At 43.2% G+C, this 12582-nt stretch overlaps 1 protein-coding gene and 1 non-coding gene across 2 annotated transcripts; one reads left to right on the top strand and one right to left on the bottom strand.

The window, feature by feature from the left end:
- The first annotated feature begins 896 nt into the window (after window positions 1-896).
- TEX101 (testis expressed 101) lies at window positions 897-3111 on the top strand. Its single transcript, XM_041734549.1, has 5 exons — window positions 897-984; window positions 1122-1265; window positions 1404-1586; window positions 2613-2741; window positions 2900-3111. Exons 1-5 carry the CDS (start codon window positions 915-917, stop codon window positions 3109-3111), a joined length of 738 nt encoding a protein of 245 aa, XP_041590483.1. The 5' UTR covers window positions 897-914.
- Window positions 3112-11608: 8497 nt separating this feature from the next.
- On the bottom strand, window positions 11609-11670 carry LOC121485989. Its single transcript, XR_005986475.1, has one exon. It is a non-coding gene; the product is annotated as a U7 small nuclear RNA (small nuclear RNA).
- Window positions 11671-12582: the final 912 nt, after the last annotated feature.

The raw sequence follows: 12582 nt of genomic DNA, 5'->3' as shown, positions 1-12582 counted from the left end.
CGCACCGGCGCCGCCAACTCACCAGCGACCTTCCCCCACCCCCTGCTCCCTGGCCACTCTGCGCATGCGTACCTCCCAGGATTTCCAGGAACAGGCTTCTCCGGGGCCAATGGGGTGTGGCGTGCCTTCAGGTTCATCCAATGAGCTCAGCAGATGATTTCACATCAACCAATGGGGCTTCGAGTGACCTGTTGGGCAAGGTTGGCCCCGCCTTCCGTGTCTTTGAGAGACGAAGCCGCCTCGGAGCGGAACCAGAGGCGCGTTCGAAGTCGTTCCTTCAGCACCGCGAGATTCTTGTCAGGTTATCTGAACGCCAGGTGGACTTTGTGTCCCTGAAAGAGAAAAGGGAGGACTGGGGACCCAGATTCCTGGATCCTGAGGAAAGAAGAGGGGGCAGGACTCCTGCGTCTGCGAGGGGAGGGGGCCGGGGGGAGGGGCGTGTAGAATCCGGGTCCTGAGGGAAATGGCGGCTGGAACCCCAAGCCCTGGATCTCTAGGTAGAACAGGGCTGGGATCTCAGAATCCCGAGTTCTGGGGAGCTGAGAATCCCGGGGCTTGGAAGAACGTGGGCTTGAACCCGGCCGCCTGAGTCCGAGGCCGGAGGGGTGACTGGGCTGCACCCCGGATCCCGAGGTTGGAGGGCAGTGGCCGTTGAACTCCTGTGTCTCCGGGGAATAGGGGTTTGGGTCGGAGGGCTGCTGTAGAAACTGAGGCACAGGAAACCGTGCTGATGTGCTCAAGGGCGCAGGCTCGCCCGACTGCGGAGGCCACGGCCTTGACCTGCCGCCCGCAATGTCAGGACTCGCCAGAAGGTCCATGCCGCTTCATTCCGTGAGGCCGAACAGACCCCCTCTTCTCTCTCAAACCCCAGATCCTTAGCCGCTCTTCTGAGCCGAGCTGCCCTGAAAGACGCCATGGGAACCGGTCATGTGCAGAGTTTGCTCTTCCTCCTCCTCCTCCTCATCGGGGCCCCCTCCTTGGCCTGTAAGGATGCGGGGCTCGGGGATGGGGGGAAGGAGATGGTTCACAGAGGATGCACCCCTGGGGAAGAAGGACTGGGGGCAGGGGGTGGCTCCCCCAGAGGGGGGCAAGTGTCTACCTTGGTCTCATTTCCTCGCCAGCCGAACCTGATTTCTACTGTCACAAGGGCATATCGATGAGCGTACTAAAGGACCCAAAGAGAACGTTTAATTGGACCACCGACAAAGTTGAGACTTGTGACAGTGGGTCATTCTGCCAGGAATCCCTTTTGATGATTAAATCAGGTAAAGCCAGAAAGGGCAGTTGGGTTGGGTGGGAGGAAGAGTGAGTTTGTCCTCCCCAGTGCTGTTCCTCCTCCCACCCCCACACCCCCAAAACTGTAGGCCCACCATCCACTTTCTCTCCTTCCTGTCTCCAAACAGGGGCCAATACAGCCATTTTGGCCACTAAGGGCTGCATCTCGGAGGGGACACAGGCGATAACGTACATCCAGCACTCCCCACCGCCAGGCATCATCACAGTCTCCTATAGCAGCTACTGTGAGGAGTCCTTATGCAACAACAAGGAGAACTTACTGCAACTGTGGAGGGAGGAAGAGCCCCAAGGTAGGTTGGGAGGTGACACATGGGGACTGAGAAAAATGAGGTGAACCCCTGAAAAGATCGTGGGGCTTCCTGCTCTGTGTTCTTACTTGGTTCAGGTCCAATGGGGCCATATGTAGAAAAGCCTCAGAGCTTTTGCCTGACTTTTTTCCAAATTGTTACCTTGGGGTCTAAACATTGCTCAGAGCACTAGGACGTCAATGAAGCCTGGGGTGTAAGTTGGGCTTTGGGTTTATTAAGCAAAGAAGTGTCATTGGAGGTTTCCAAGCAGAATGGTTTGGCATAGTCCATCTGGCAGCTCCTGCTTCCCTGATTTGGCCAGGCCCTATAGCAATCTGGCCTTGCCTACCTTTTCAGTTCACTTCCTTCTCTTCCTTCCCTATTTATTGGGTTCCAGCTGGGGCCAGTATTTGAAATAGTTAACAACAGATATGGTACTGGCCGGTCAGAATGTGTGCTGGCCATAAAGAAAACAGTCCAGCCCCGTGTGTGCCTACCAACTGAATACCAACACCGCAGTGTCTCACAGTCCCTGAAACCTGCCACGCTGCTCTCACCTCCAGGCCTTTGTCCTTGCTGTTTCCTGTGCCACCCCACCCAACTTCCATTTTCACTCACCTAACCTCTCTTCACCCTCCACCTCAACTCAGGTGTCCACGCTGTGAAGATGATTGGCAAATTCTTCCAGATAGATACTCCCCCCTCCATTCCTTTACCATTACCTTGGACACAGTGCCTCCTGAGATGTACTATAATGACTACATGTCCATCTCCTTCTAGACAGTGATCTCGATGGCAGGAACTGGGTCCTTTTAATCTCTGTCTCCACATCTAAGCACACAGTTTGGAAGTCATGTTGGAGGGTTCTGATAGCAAAGAGAATCAGCTGGAGAGGCATGGGGGGGGTGGCAGTGATAGGCCTTGGTGATGGTAGTATCAGCAGCAAAGACTTGGGGAAGAGAAAGAAGCAAGAAGAGACAACTCCAGACGTAGAACATACCCCAATTGTTCCTCTCTTCCTCCCTCCAGCTGCCAGCACGTCAGCACACCTCTACTGCCCAACCTGTGTGGCTCTGGGGGCCTGTTCAAATGCTCCTTCTCTTCCCTGTCCCAATGATACAGTTCAGTGCTATCAAGGAAGACTTCAGATCACTGGAGGTAAGCTGGACATCTGGTGGTTTCAGAGGCTGGAAAATCAGGCATCTGAGTGATCCCAAGAAGTTCTGACACTCAGGGTTCTAGCAGTGAGGCAGGACTTCTGCCTCTCTGATTTCCTAAAACAGCTGTGTATCTCCCCATCCGTTCTTGTTCCACAGGAGGCATCAACTCACTTTTGGAGGTCAAAGGCTGCACTTCTGTAATTGGTTGCAGGCTGATGTCCGGGATCTTTACAGTAGGGCCCATATGGGTGGAGGAAGTCTGTCCATACCAGTCTGTACTTCAACCCCGAAAGATTGAAAACCGGGCTGCCTGGCTTCCTGTTTACATTTGGAGATTAGAGCTAGCGCTGCTGCTATTACTACAGTGACGTCCATTGTTCCTGGAATGTGAAGGCGCTTCTGGTCCTGGACCACAGGATGCCTCTTCCAACTGGGAGCCTTTCTGACTGCTGGTCATAAACAAATTGAGGAGCAAAGTGGAGAGCTGAAGAACAGAGTTCTTGTGGATGTATTCTTATATTTTTATTAAAGTTTCTACTGTGTTTGGTGTATAACCCAAGACTAGAAGTGGAGTTTTAGTCCTGAAGAAGCCCTTAAAATCCACCGTATCCAACCCATACATGTTACAGAAAGGGAAGCAGAGGCCTGGAAAACTTGAGTGAGGGTCTCACACTGACATAGCTATGGGCAGAGCAAGACCAGAACTTTGAATCTTTGACCTAGAGTCTGGTTTCCCTTTCACTCTAACCGGTCACCTTCTCTTGCTGACTGGGCAGATCAGCATAAACCTCCTCCAGAGCACTCTGAGCCCAACCTTCAGGCCACAGTTGGCTGCTTTGGTTCTAACATTTCCCCGGGAAGTATTGAGGAATTTGAAAAATCAGGTTCCACATTCTTCTGTTATAACAAACTCCATCTCCTATGTCCTGTCTCTTGCCCCTTGACATCATCCCTTCCCTTCTCTGCTGCCTACTTCATACATCTTCAGTGGACACAGGGAACGTAGGAGACAGCTGGAGCACAGCAGGGTATGAGGAGTGGGACCTGGGACTCTCAAGGAGTAGATTTGGTTTTGGCTTCTCATGATTATTTATTTATTACTAAAGAACACATAAAGCCCATCTTACTATAATACTCCAATGATAGAGGAGCCACACAGGGAAAAGTAAAAGGTGGGGAGAGGATAAGAGGGAACAGACATTTATTTAAATAGTTTTATTGAGGCGTAATTGACGTAGTCAACTGTACCAGGGGTGGAAGGAGACTTAAAGCAAACTATTGACCCCTCCCACAAAGGACAGGAGAGTCCGGCCACAATATAGTCCAGCCAAGTTTGTTTTAGAAAGTCCTCCAGTTCTAAACCAACTCTTTGGGTTAAAGCCTCACACCAGCTAATACTTTATCTTTGTCCCTAGGCACCCAGTTCCCCATCATGTCAGTTTGCAAGAGGAAGCACAAACAAATCAAATTTGAATTTAATGAGGGGGCATATAAGTTTCTGAAATAATAAGCATTCAGAACCATGGCTGGTAAATGCCACCTACGGCATACAAAACCAAGAACAAAAACAAAACCAAGTAAGATGTTTCCCTCAGGACATTGGCTTTCTGAGGGCACTGAGGACAGTCACAGGAGAAGTCCCTGAGTGAATGGAAGAATGACACAATTTTCTAAAATCTGGCCTGTGGATTACTTTGGTACTTTAAAAATTATGTGTATCCTATGCAAAAGAACTTCCAGCAACACAGGCAAATTTCTCAGGCAGCCAACTCAAGTGTGCAAACCTTCTAATAATATATTTACATAAATATACATAATATAAAAGTATTTTAATACTTTTGTTCATAACCCCTCATCTGACCCAGTGGTAGGTAGAAACTTAACCAGTGTGAATAAACTCAGCCACTCCGGGGCCTTCTTTTCCACTTTCCTCACCCAGGGCTTGGCTGCAGGACTGGTGGGAAGGAAGTAAGCGTCTAGGTACTTAGGAACTGATGCCTGGTACTTGGCTTCCATTCCTGCCGGCGTCCACTGGGAACCTCCCACCCGGTCTGGTCACTGATGGTCATCTAACGTGGACCCTCTTAGCTCTGCCATCCTCTCTCAGCTACTTCAGGGCTTCTTCCAACAGCTTTCAAGTCCACTGCAGTGCTTCAGGGCTCTGGGGGTGTAGAGGTATCCCAGATAGCTGATGAAATTCCAAGAACTGGAGAAAAGATCATTGCACAGAGAACTGCTTCCTCCCTAGGTACTAGGAAAGAGATGGGGCCTAGCCCCTGGGATTTATCATCCACCTTACACGGACCCCTATTACACGTTCTTCTCAAATCTATTATTTTTTGCAACAACCATGCCATAAGGCTTTCATTCTTGGACCGAAACTTGAAAATTCCAGGTCTACCAAATCAAAAGTTGGGCTTTCAGAATTATTGTCTGCCTCAGTTTACATAAGCCTACTTTGAAACTTCAAGGCTGAACATTAAGATATTTCTGGTTCTTTGCATGTCTATGGTAATGTCCCTACTAACTGAGGGACAAGGAGCAAGGGAAGTGGTAGGGCAGCCTGGGTGGCTCAGCGGTTTAGCGCCACCTTCAGCCAGGGCCTGATCCTGGAGACCCAGGATCGAGTCCATGTCCCATGGAGCCTGCTTCTCACTCTGCCTGTGTCTCTGCCTGTGTGTGTGTGTGTGTGTGTGTGTGTGTGTGTGTGTGTCTCATTAATAAATAAATACAATCTTTTAAAAAAAGAATTGGAGAGAAAGGAGACAACAGTAACAATGAAATATAACTCTGCTATACACCTATTCATTCACTGGTCTGGATTTAGCCTCTGTCCTCACACATAATGCTCTCTTCAGGGCTCTGCTCATGTACTTCTCCCCCTGAAATTCCATCTCCCCTTCCAACCTGCCAGCCAGGAAAGCCTCACTAGACATCTCACTACCAATTCTAGCAGATGTGACTTCTCTGACATCCACTGTTCTCCCTCCACAGAGCCCCAGCACACTGACTCACCTTACTTCATTACTTTTCTGCTTCCCACACAAAGTATCTTCTCTCTTGAGAAGGTAACAGCACCTCAGGCACAGGCCTTGTTTCCAACAGCTTAGCAACAGTACCCATAAGATGTGGCCAGCAAACTGATGCTATGGTTTCTTCCAGAACTGCCTGCTGAAGTGAACCAAATTTCCATTAAACACATACACACTCCTCTCCAACAACTAAACTGACCACCACAAACTGTAGCCAATTACCTCGAGCTTGATGCTAATATGGAGGGGGAAAAAGCAGTGGGTCCTATAGGGTAGAGAAGAAGAGAGGCAGAAGCTTAGGAAGGATGGACACTGAAAAAAAAAGTAAGAATTTGAAGATTCCTCTCCCTATTTCCTTAATGGTGTTATAGTGGCCAGGTGAACACATCCAGGTTTGGGGCAGTGATGTCAGAGTGGGAGGTCAGTTTTGATCAGAAGCTAGGAAACTAGTTGTTTAGGTTGTTTTATTATTATTTAATGTTAATTAAAGTAATAATTTATTGGGCACTAAATCTGTTTCTTCCTCTATAGGCAGAACTTTAGGAATACAATTTGTATAATACCACTATATATTTCTGGTGAAGGGTTGGAAGCAACTTAAATATCCATGACTAAGAGAATGGATAAGCAAAATGGCATACATATTCTTTGGATGTGCAACCTTATTAAACCACAGCACTATGTTTAAAATAAAAAAAAAAAAGTAAGAAGGGCAGCCTGGGTGGCTCAGTGGTTTAGTGCTGCCTTCAGCCCAGGGCCTGATCCTGGAGACCCAGGATCGAGTCCCATGTCGGGCTCCCTGCATGGAGCCTGCTTCTCCTTCTGCCTCTCTCTCTCTCTCTCTCTCTCTCTCTCTCTCTCTCCGTCTCATGAATAAATAAGTAAAATCTTTAAAAAAAAAAAAAAGGTTAGAAAATTCTTTTGCAACAAAATCACTTGTATAAGTTAATACCACAAACGAAATACAAAAATTCATTCACCCCAAACTCCCTCATTCTATTCCTTTGTGACCCCATCATCCCCTCATTCCAGTCCTGGACAACCAGGACTGGATCTGTTCTCCATCACTATACATTTGCCTTTTTGCAAATGGCATAAAAATGGAACCACATAATATGGAACCTTTGAGACCAGCTACTTTCACTCACTATTCATGCCTCTGAGATTCATCCATTTTTTTAAAGACTTTATTTATTTATTTATTCATGAGAGACACAGAGAGAGGCAGAGACACAGGCAGAGAGGGAGAAGCAGGCTCCATGCCACCCAGGCTGCCGGATTCATCCATATTGTGTGTGTAATTGACAGTTTTTTCCTTTTTAGTGACAAATATCACCCCATCGTATGTATGGACATACTCCAGTTTATCCATTAATCCACTGAAGATGTTTGGGTTGTTTTCAGTTTTGGGCAGTAATGAATTAAACGGCTATAAACATTTGTGTAGGGATCCCTGGGTGGCGCAGCGGTTTGGCACCTGCCTTTGGCCCAGGGCGTGATCCTGGAGACCCGGGATCGAATCCCACGTCGGGCTCCCGGTGCATGGAGCCTGCTTCTCCCTCTGCCTATGTCTCTGCCTCTCCCTCTCTCTCTCTCTCGCTCTCTGTCTCTCATGAAATAAAATATTTAAAAAATAAATGCCTGTCATATTTAATAGCTATAACATAAAGGAAGAGGGCAAATGAATCTATATGGTGATAAAATTTCTACATTGCATTTAAAGAGGCAAAATTTTTATTCTAAAGAGATTGTGAAAGGTTAAATATGGATATTATACTCCCTTAAGCAACCATTAGGAAAATCACAGAAGACCAATTATTAAAGATCAACTATTATGAGACCAGCAAGTTAATGTAAGAGACCAATTAATAAAAGATCAGTAATCAGAATAGATTAAAAACATGAACCAAGTATATACTGTCTACAAGGAACTCACAGAAAATACAATGATACAGGTAGGATAGAAGCAAAGGGATACACTTCCACTTCTACCTCAAATGGAGTAACAGAGACTGGATTTATCCTCCTATATAAAATAACACAAAAAAATCAGAGAAAATACATGAAATAATCATCTTCAAGTAATAAGGACAAGTGATCCTTTAGAGGTGGGAAAGGAAACAAGGCCAACCCCAATGATTACACCAACTTTCTATCTTGAGAGAGTTTTCAGGCCATGATAGAGAGAACTCGATGCCTAGCATACTGTCTGAGCTGAGGATAATCCAGACCTCAGAATCTGAGAAAATCAAGGCAGCTAGAGATGGTTGAACAGAATATCACAGAGGAGAGAAGAGCAGAGAGAGAGAATTGCAGAGGGCCCTCCTTGATCATGCAGCTAAGTACTGATCATCACATGTGTGTGAGGAACCTACCAGGACTAGGGTAAAAACAACCTGAAGGGGTTAGACATAAATCCTGGCACTCACATAGGGCATGGAATAATGACTGTTCCCATCAGCCAGAACTGAAATATTCATAACTCATAGGCCACTGGACTCAGGAAGGTCTTGACTCAGGAGTGGAAATAATCAGCCCCAGGCAAGCACTGTTCCAGACCTGCCTAACAAGTCATAAAAGCAAGACCCAAAAGCATTGCACTGTTTCCGAGTACCTAAATTGAATTCTAGAACAAGACTCAAGAAGACTTCTAGATAGACAAAAATATTCAGCACCAAACAAGGTAAAACTCACAATGTCCATGCTACTATTCGTTATAAGAAAGCTGGAGCAGTGGGCAGCCCTGGTGGCTCAGTGGTTTAGCGTTGCCTTTGGCCCAGGGTGTGATCCCGGAGATCCAGGATCGAGTCCTGCGTCAGACTCCCTGTATGGGGCCTGCTTCTCCCTCTGCCTGTGTCTCTGCCTCTCTCCCTCTCTCTCTGTGTCTCTCATGAATAAATAAAAAAAACCTTTTAAAAAAAAAGACAAGAAAGAAAAAGAAAGCTGGAGTGCTACTTTACTATTATCAAAGTGCATTTCACACCAAAGAACACTATCAATGATAAAGAAGGTCATCTCACATGAAAAACAAGTTAATTCATGAAGAGAACATAATTATTAAAGATGTATTCCCACAGTAATAGTTAAATCCATGAAACAAAAACTGAAAGATTTGCCAGGCACTTATCCTAGAGAAAGGCAAACTTATGTCCAAACCAAATCTTATACATGGTTGATCATAAAAGCTTTATTTTTAATAGCTGGAATATCTTATAATAGGTGGATGCTAAACAAACTCAGTAATAAAAAAGGAACTATTGATACACACAATTTGGATGGATCTCAAAGGCATTATGCTGAGTGAAAAGTCAATCTCAAAAGGTCATATATTATATGATTATATTATATTTATGTATATTCTTGAAATGGCAAGATTATTGAAAAGAGATCTATTTTATTTCACTGAATGTATCTGAAATATTACCATTTCTACATGTAATCAATACAAAAAAATTAATGAGATGTTTTACATTCTCTTATCATACTAAATCTTGAAAATGCAGTATTTTATACTCATCCTAATTTGGATTTACCACATTTAAAGTGCTCAATATCTACAGGTAATTACTCACTACCACGATGAACAACAAAGGTCTAAGCAATATGAAATGCCTATTCATATCTGTTCCCCATGTTTTATTGTGGTGCTTATTTATTATTGAGTTTTGATTATTTTTCACACATTCTGGATGCAAGTTCTTAATCAGATACATAATTTGAAAATATTTCCTTTGCCTCATCCTTTTCTCTTAGTAGTGTCTTTCACCATTAATATTTTTAGTGATGAAGTCCAATTTACCAACTTTTGCTCTTATAGATCATGCCTTCAGTACCTTATCTAAAAAATCCCTGCCCACCCCAAGGTCACAATGGTTTTCTCCTATAATTGTTCTAACACTAATTGTTGAAAAGATCACCTTTTCTCTAAACTTATTTGCATCTTTGTCAAAAAGCAGTTATCCAAATACATGTCTTTTAAAAATCAATGTAAATACATTAATTTAAAATTTATTTATTGCTGGGTGCATCAGTGGCTGAGTTTGTTAAGCATCTGACTTTGGCTCAGGTCATCCTGGGATCAAGCCTCACAATGGGCTCCCCACTTATTGGGGAGTCTGCTTGACCCTCTGCCCCCCTCCTGCTCGTGCTCTCTCTCTCTCTTGTCTCAGATAAATAAATAAATCTTTTTAAAAAAACATTTAAAATAAAAATTTATTGCTAAAAACTGCTAATCATCATCTGAGCTTTCAGCAAGTTGCAATTACTGATCACAGAACCGCATGACAAATATAATAATAATGAAAAAGTCTGAAATACTGTGAGAATTACCAAAATGTGACACAGAGACAGGAAGTAAGCAAATGCTGTTGGCAGTATGACACTGATAAACCTGCTTGATGCAAGGTTGTCACAAACCTTCAATCTGTTAAAAAACAAAAACAAACAAAAACGCTGCATTTATGAAGTGCAATAACCCAAAGCACAATAAAGCAAAGTATGCCATAATTGTTTTGTTTTCTTGCCATATTGAACCTTTTATTAATAATAACATCATCCTTGGGATCCCTGGGTGGCGCAGCGGTTTGGCGCCTGCCTTTGGCCCAGGGCGCGATCCTGGAGACCCGGGATCGAATCCCACGTCAGGCTCCCGGTGCATGGAGTCTGCTTCTCCCTCTGCCTGTGTCTCTGCCTCTCTCTCTCTCTCTCTCTCTCTCTCTCTCTCTCTCTCTCTCTCATGAATAAATAAATAAAATCTTTTAAAAAAATCATCCTTTGTCTCTTGTAAACTTCTGATTTAATGTCTACTTTGTCTGATGTTAATATAGCCATCCTCACTCTCTCTTGGTTATTATTTGTATGGAGTATCCCTTTTTATGCTTTCATTTCTAACCTGCTGTGACTTTGGATCTCAAGTAAGTCTCTTATAGATAGCATATAATTGGATCAAATGTTTTTACCCATTCTACCAATCTCTATCTTTTGCTTGGAGAGTTTAAGCATTTACATTTAAAGTAATTACTGATAAGGAGGGACATATTTCTGTCGCTGTGCTATTTTCTACATACATTATACTTTTTTACTCTCATTTCCTGAATTACCATCATTTCTTTTGCATTCAGCTGATATTTTTGTAGTGAAATGTTTGAATTCCTTTCTCATTTCCTTCTGTAGATATTCTATAGCTATTTTCTTTATGGTTACCATGGGGAATACATTTAACATACTATTAACACTCTGATTTAAATTTACACCAGCTTAATTTCAATAACATACAAAAGCTTGGTTCCTTTACAGCTCCGTCCCCACCCTTTTAAGTTGTTGATATCACAAAATTACATCATTATTCATTGTGTGCCCCCCAAAATAAACTAATAATTTCTTAAATAAATTAATCTCTTAAATTAGGTAGAATCAAGATTTGGAATTACAAACCAAAGTTACAGTAATACTAACTTTTACATTAATAACTGTTTTTAATGTATTATTAATCTCTTAAATCATGTAGAAAGTAAAATGTGCAGTTATAAACTACTGTTACAATAACAATAGCTTTCATAATTGCTCATATATAATGGGGCACCTGGGTGGCTCAGTCAGTTAAGTGACTGACTCTTGATTTTGGCTGAGGTCATGATCTCATGGTCATGATTGAGCCCCACATCAGGCTTCCTGACCAGCACTGAGTCTGTTTGTCCCTCTTCCCGACCTCTGCCACTACCCCTGCTCATGTATGCTCTCTCTCTAAAATAAGTAAATAAAATCTTTAAAAAAAAACAATAATTGCTCATGTATTTACCTTTATTTTTTTTTATTTTTTATTTTTTTAGCCGTGGGGGGTTTTCCGGCGAGGACCGGAAAACCTGCTAGACAAATTCTAAAAGAGCTGTAACACTGTATTTACCTTTATTGAGATCTTTATTTCTTCATATGATTTTGAGTTACTGTCTAGCGTCCTTTCATTTCACCTTGTAAAACTCCTCAAGCATTTCTTGTATAGCAAGTCTGGTGGTGACAAACCCCCTCAGCTTTTGTTTATCTGGGAATGTCTTAATTTCTCCCTCATTTCTGAAGAATAGATTTTCTGGATATAGGAATCTTGGTAGACAGTTTCTTTATTTTAACACCTTGAATATATTGGCCCTCTGTCTTCTGGTCTCCAAAGTTTCTGATGAGAATATGCTGGCAATCTAATTGAGGATCCTTTGCATGTGATGATTTTGCTTCTCTTGCTGCTGTCAAGATTTTCTCTTTGTCTTTGGTTTCAGAAAGTTTGGTTTTAATGTGTCTTAGTGTGGCTCTCCTTCAGTCCACTTAGCTTTGTTGAGCTTCTTGGATATTTATATGCATGTCTTCCATCAAATTTGGGAAGTTTTCAGCCACAACTTGGAAAAAACAAATGTCCATCAATATTTCTCCAAATATTCTCACTGCTCCTTTTTCTGTCTCTCCTTCTTTTGGGATTCCCATAACATGAGTATAAATTCACTTGATGGTATCCCACAGGTCTCTTAGGTTCTGTTTGCTTTTCTTCAACCTTTATTTTCCCTGTCTCAGACTTGAAGTTTTCCATTGTCCTACACTCAAGTTCACTGATTCTTTCTCCTGCCTGCTCAAATCTGTCTTTAAATCCCTCTACTGAATTTTTCATTTCAGTTATTGTACTTTTCAGCTACAGAATTTCTTTTTGGCTTCTTTTCAGGGTTTTCTATCTCTTTATCAATATTTCCATTTTGCCCACACACTGTCTTCTTGACTTCCTTCACATCTTTCTTTAATTCCTTGAGCATCTTTAAGATAGTTATTTTA

The sequence above is a fragment of the Vulpes lagopus genome, chromosome 2, assembly GCF_018345385.1.
Source record: "Vulpes lagopus strain Blue_001 chromosome 2, ASM1834538v1, whole genome shotgun sequence".
NCBI classification, from domain to species: Eukaryota; Metazoa; Chordata; class Mammalia; order Carnivora; family Canidae; genus Vulpes; species Vulpes lagopus.
Note: the sequence above shows the minus strand (reverse complement) of the source record. Positions and strands in the feature narration are given on the sequence as shown.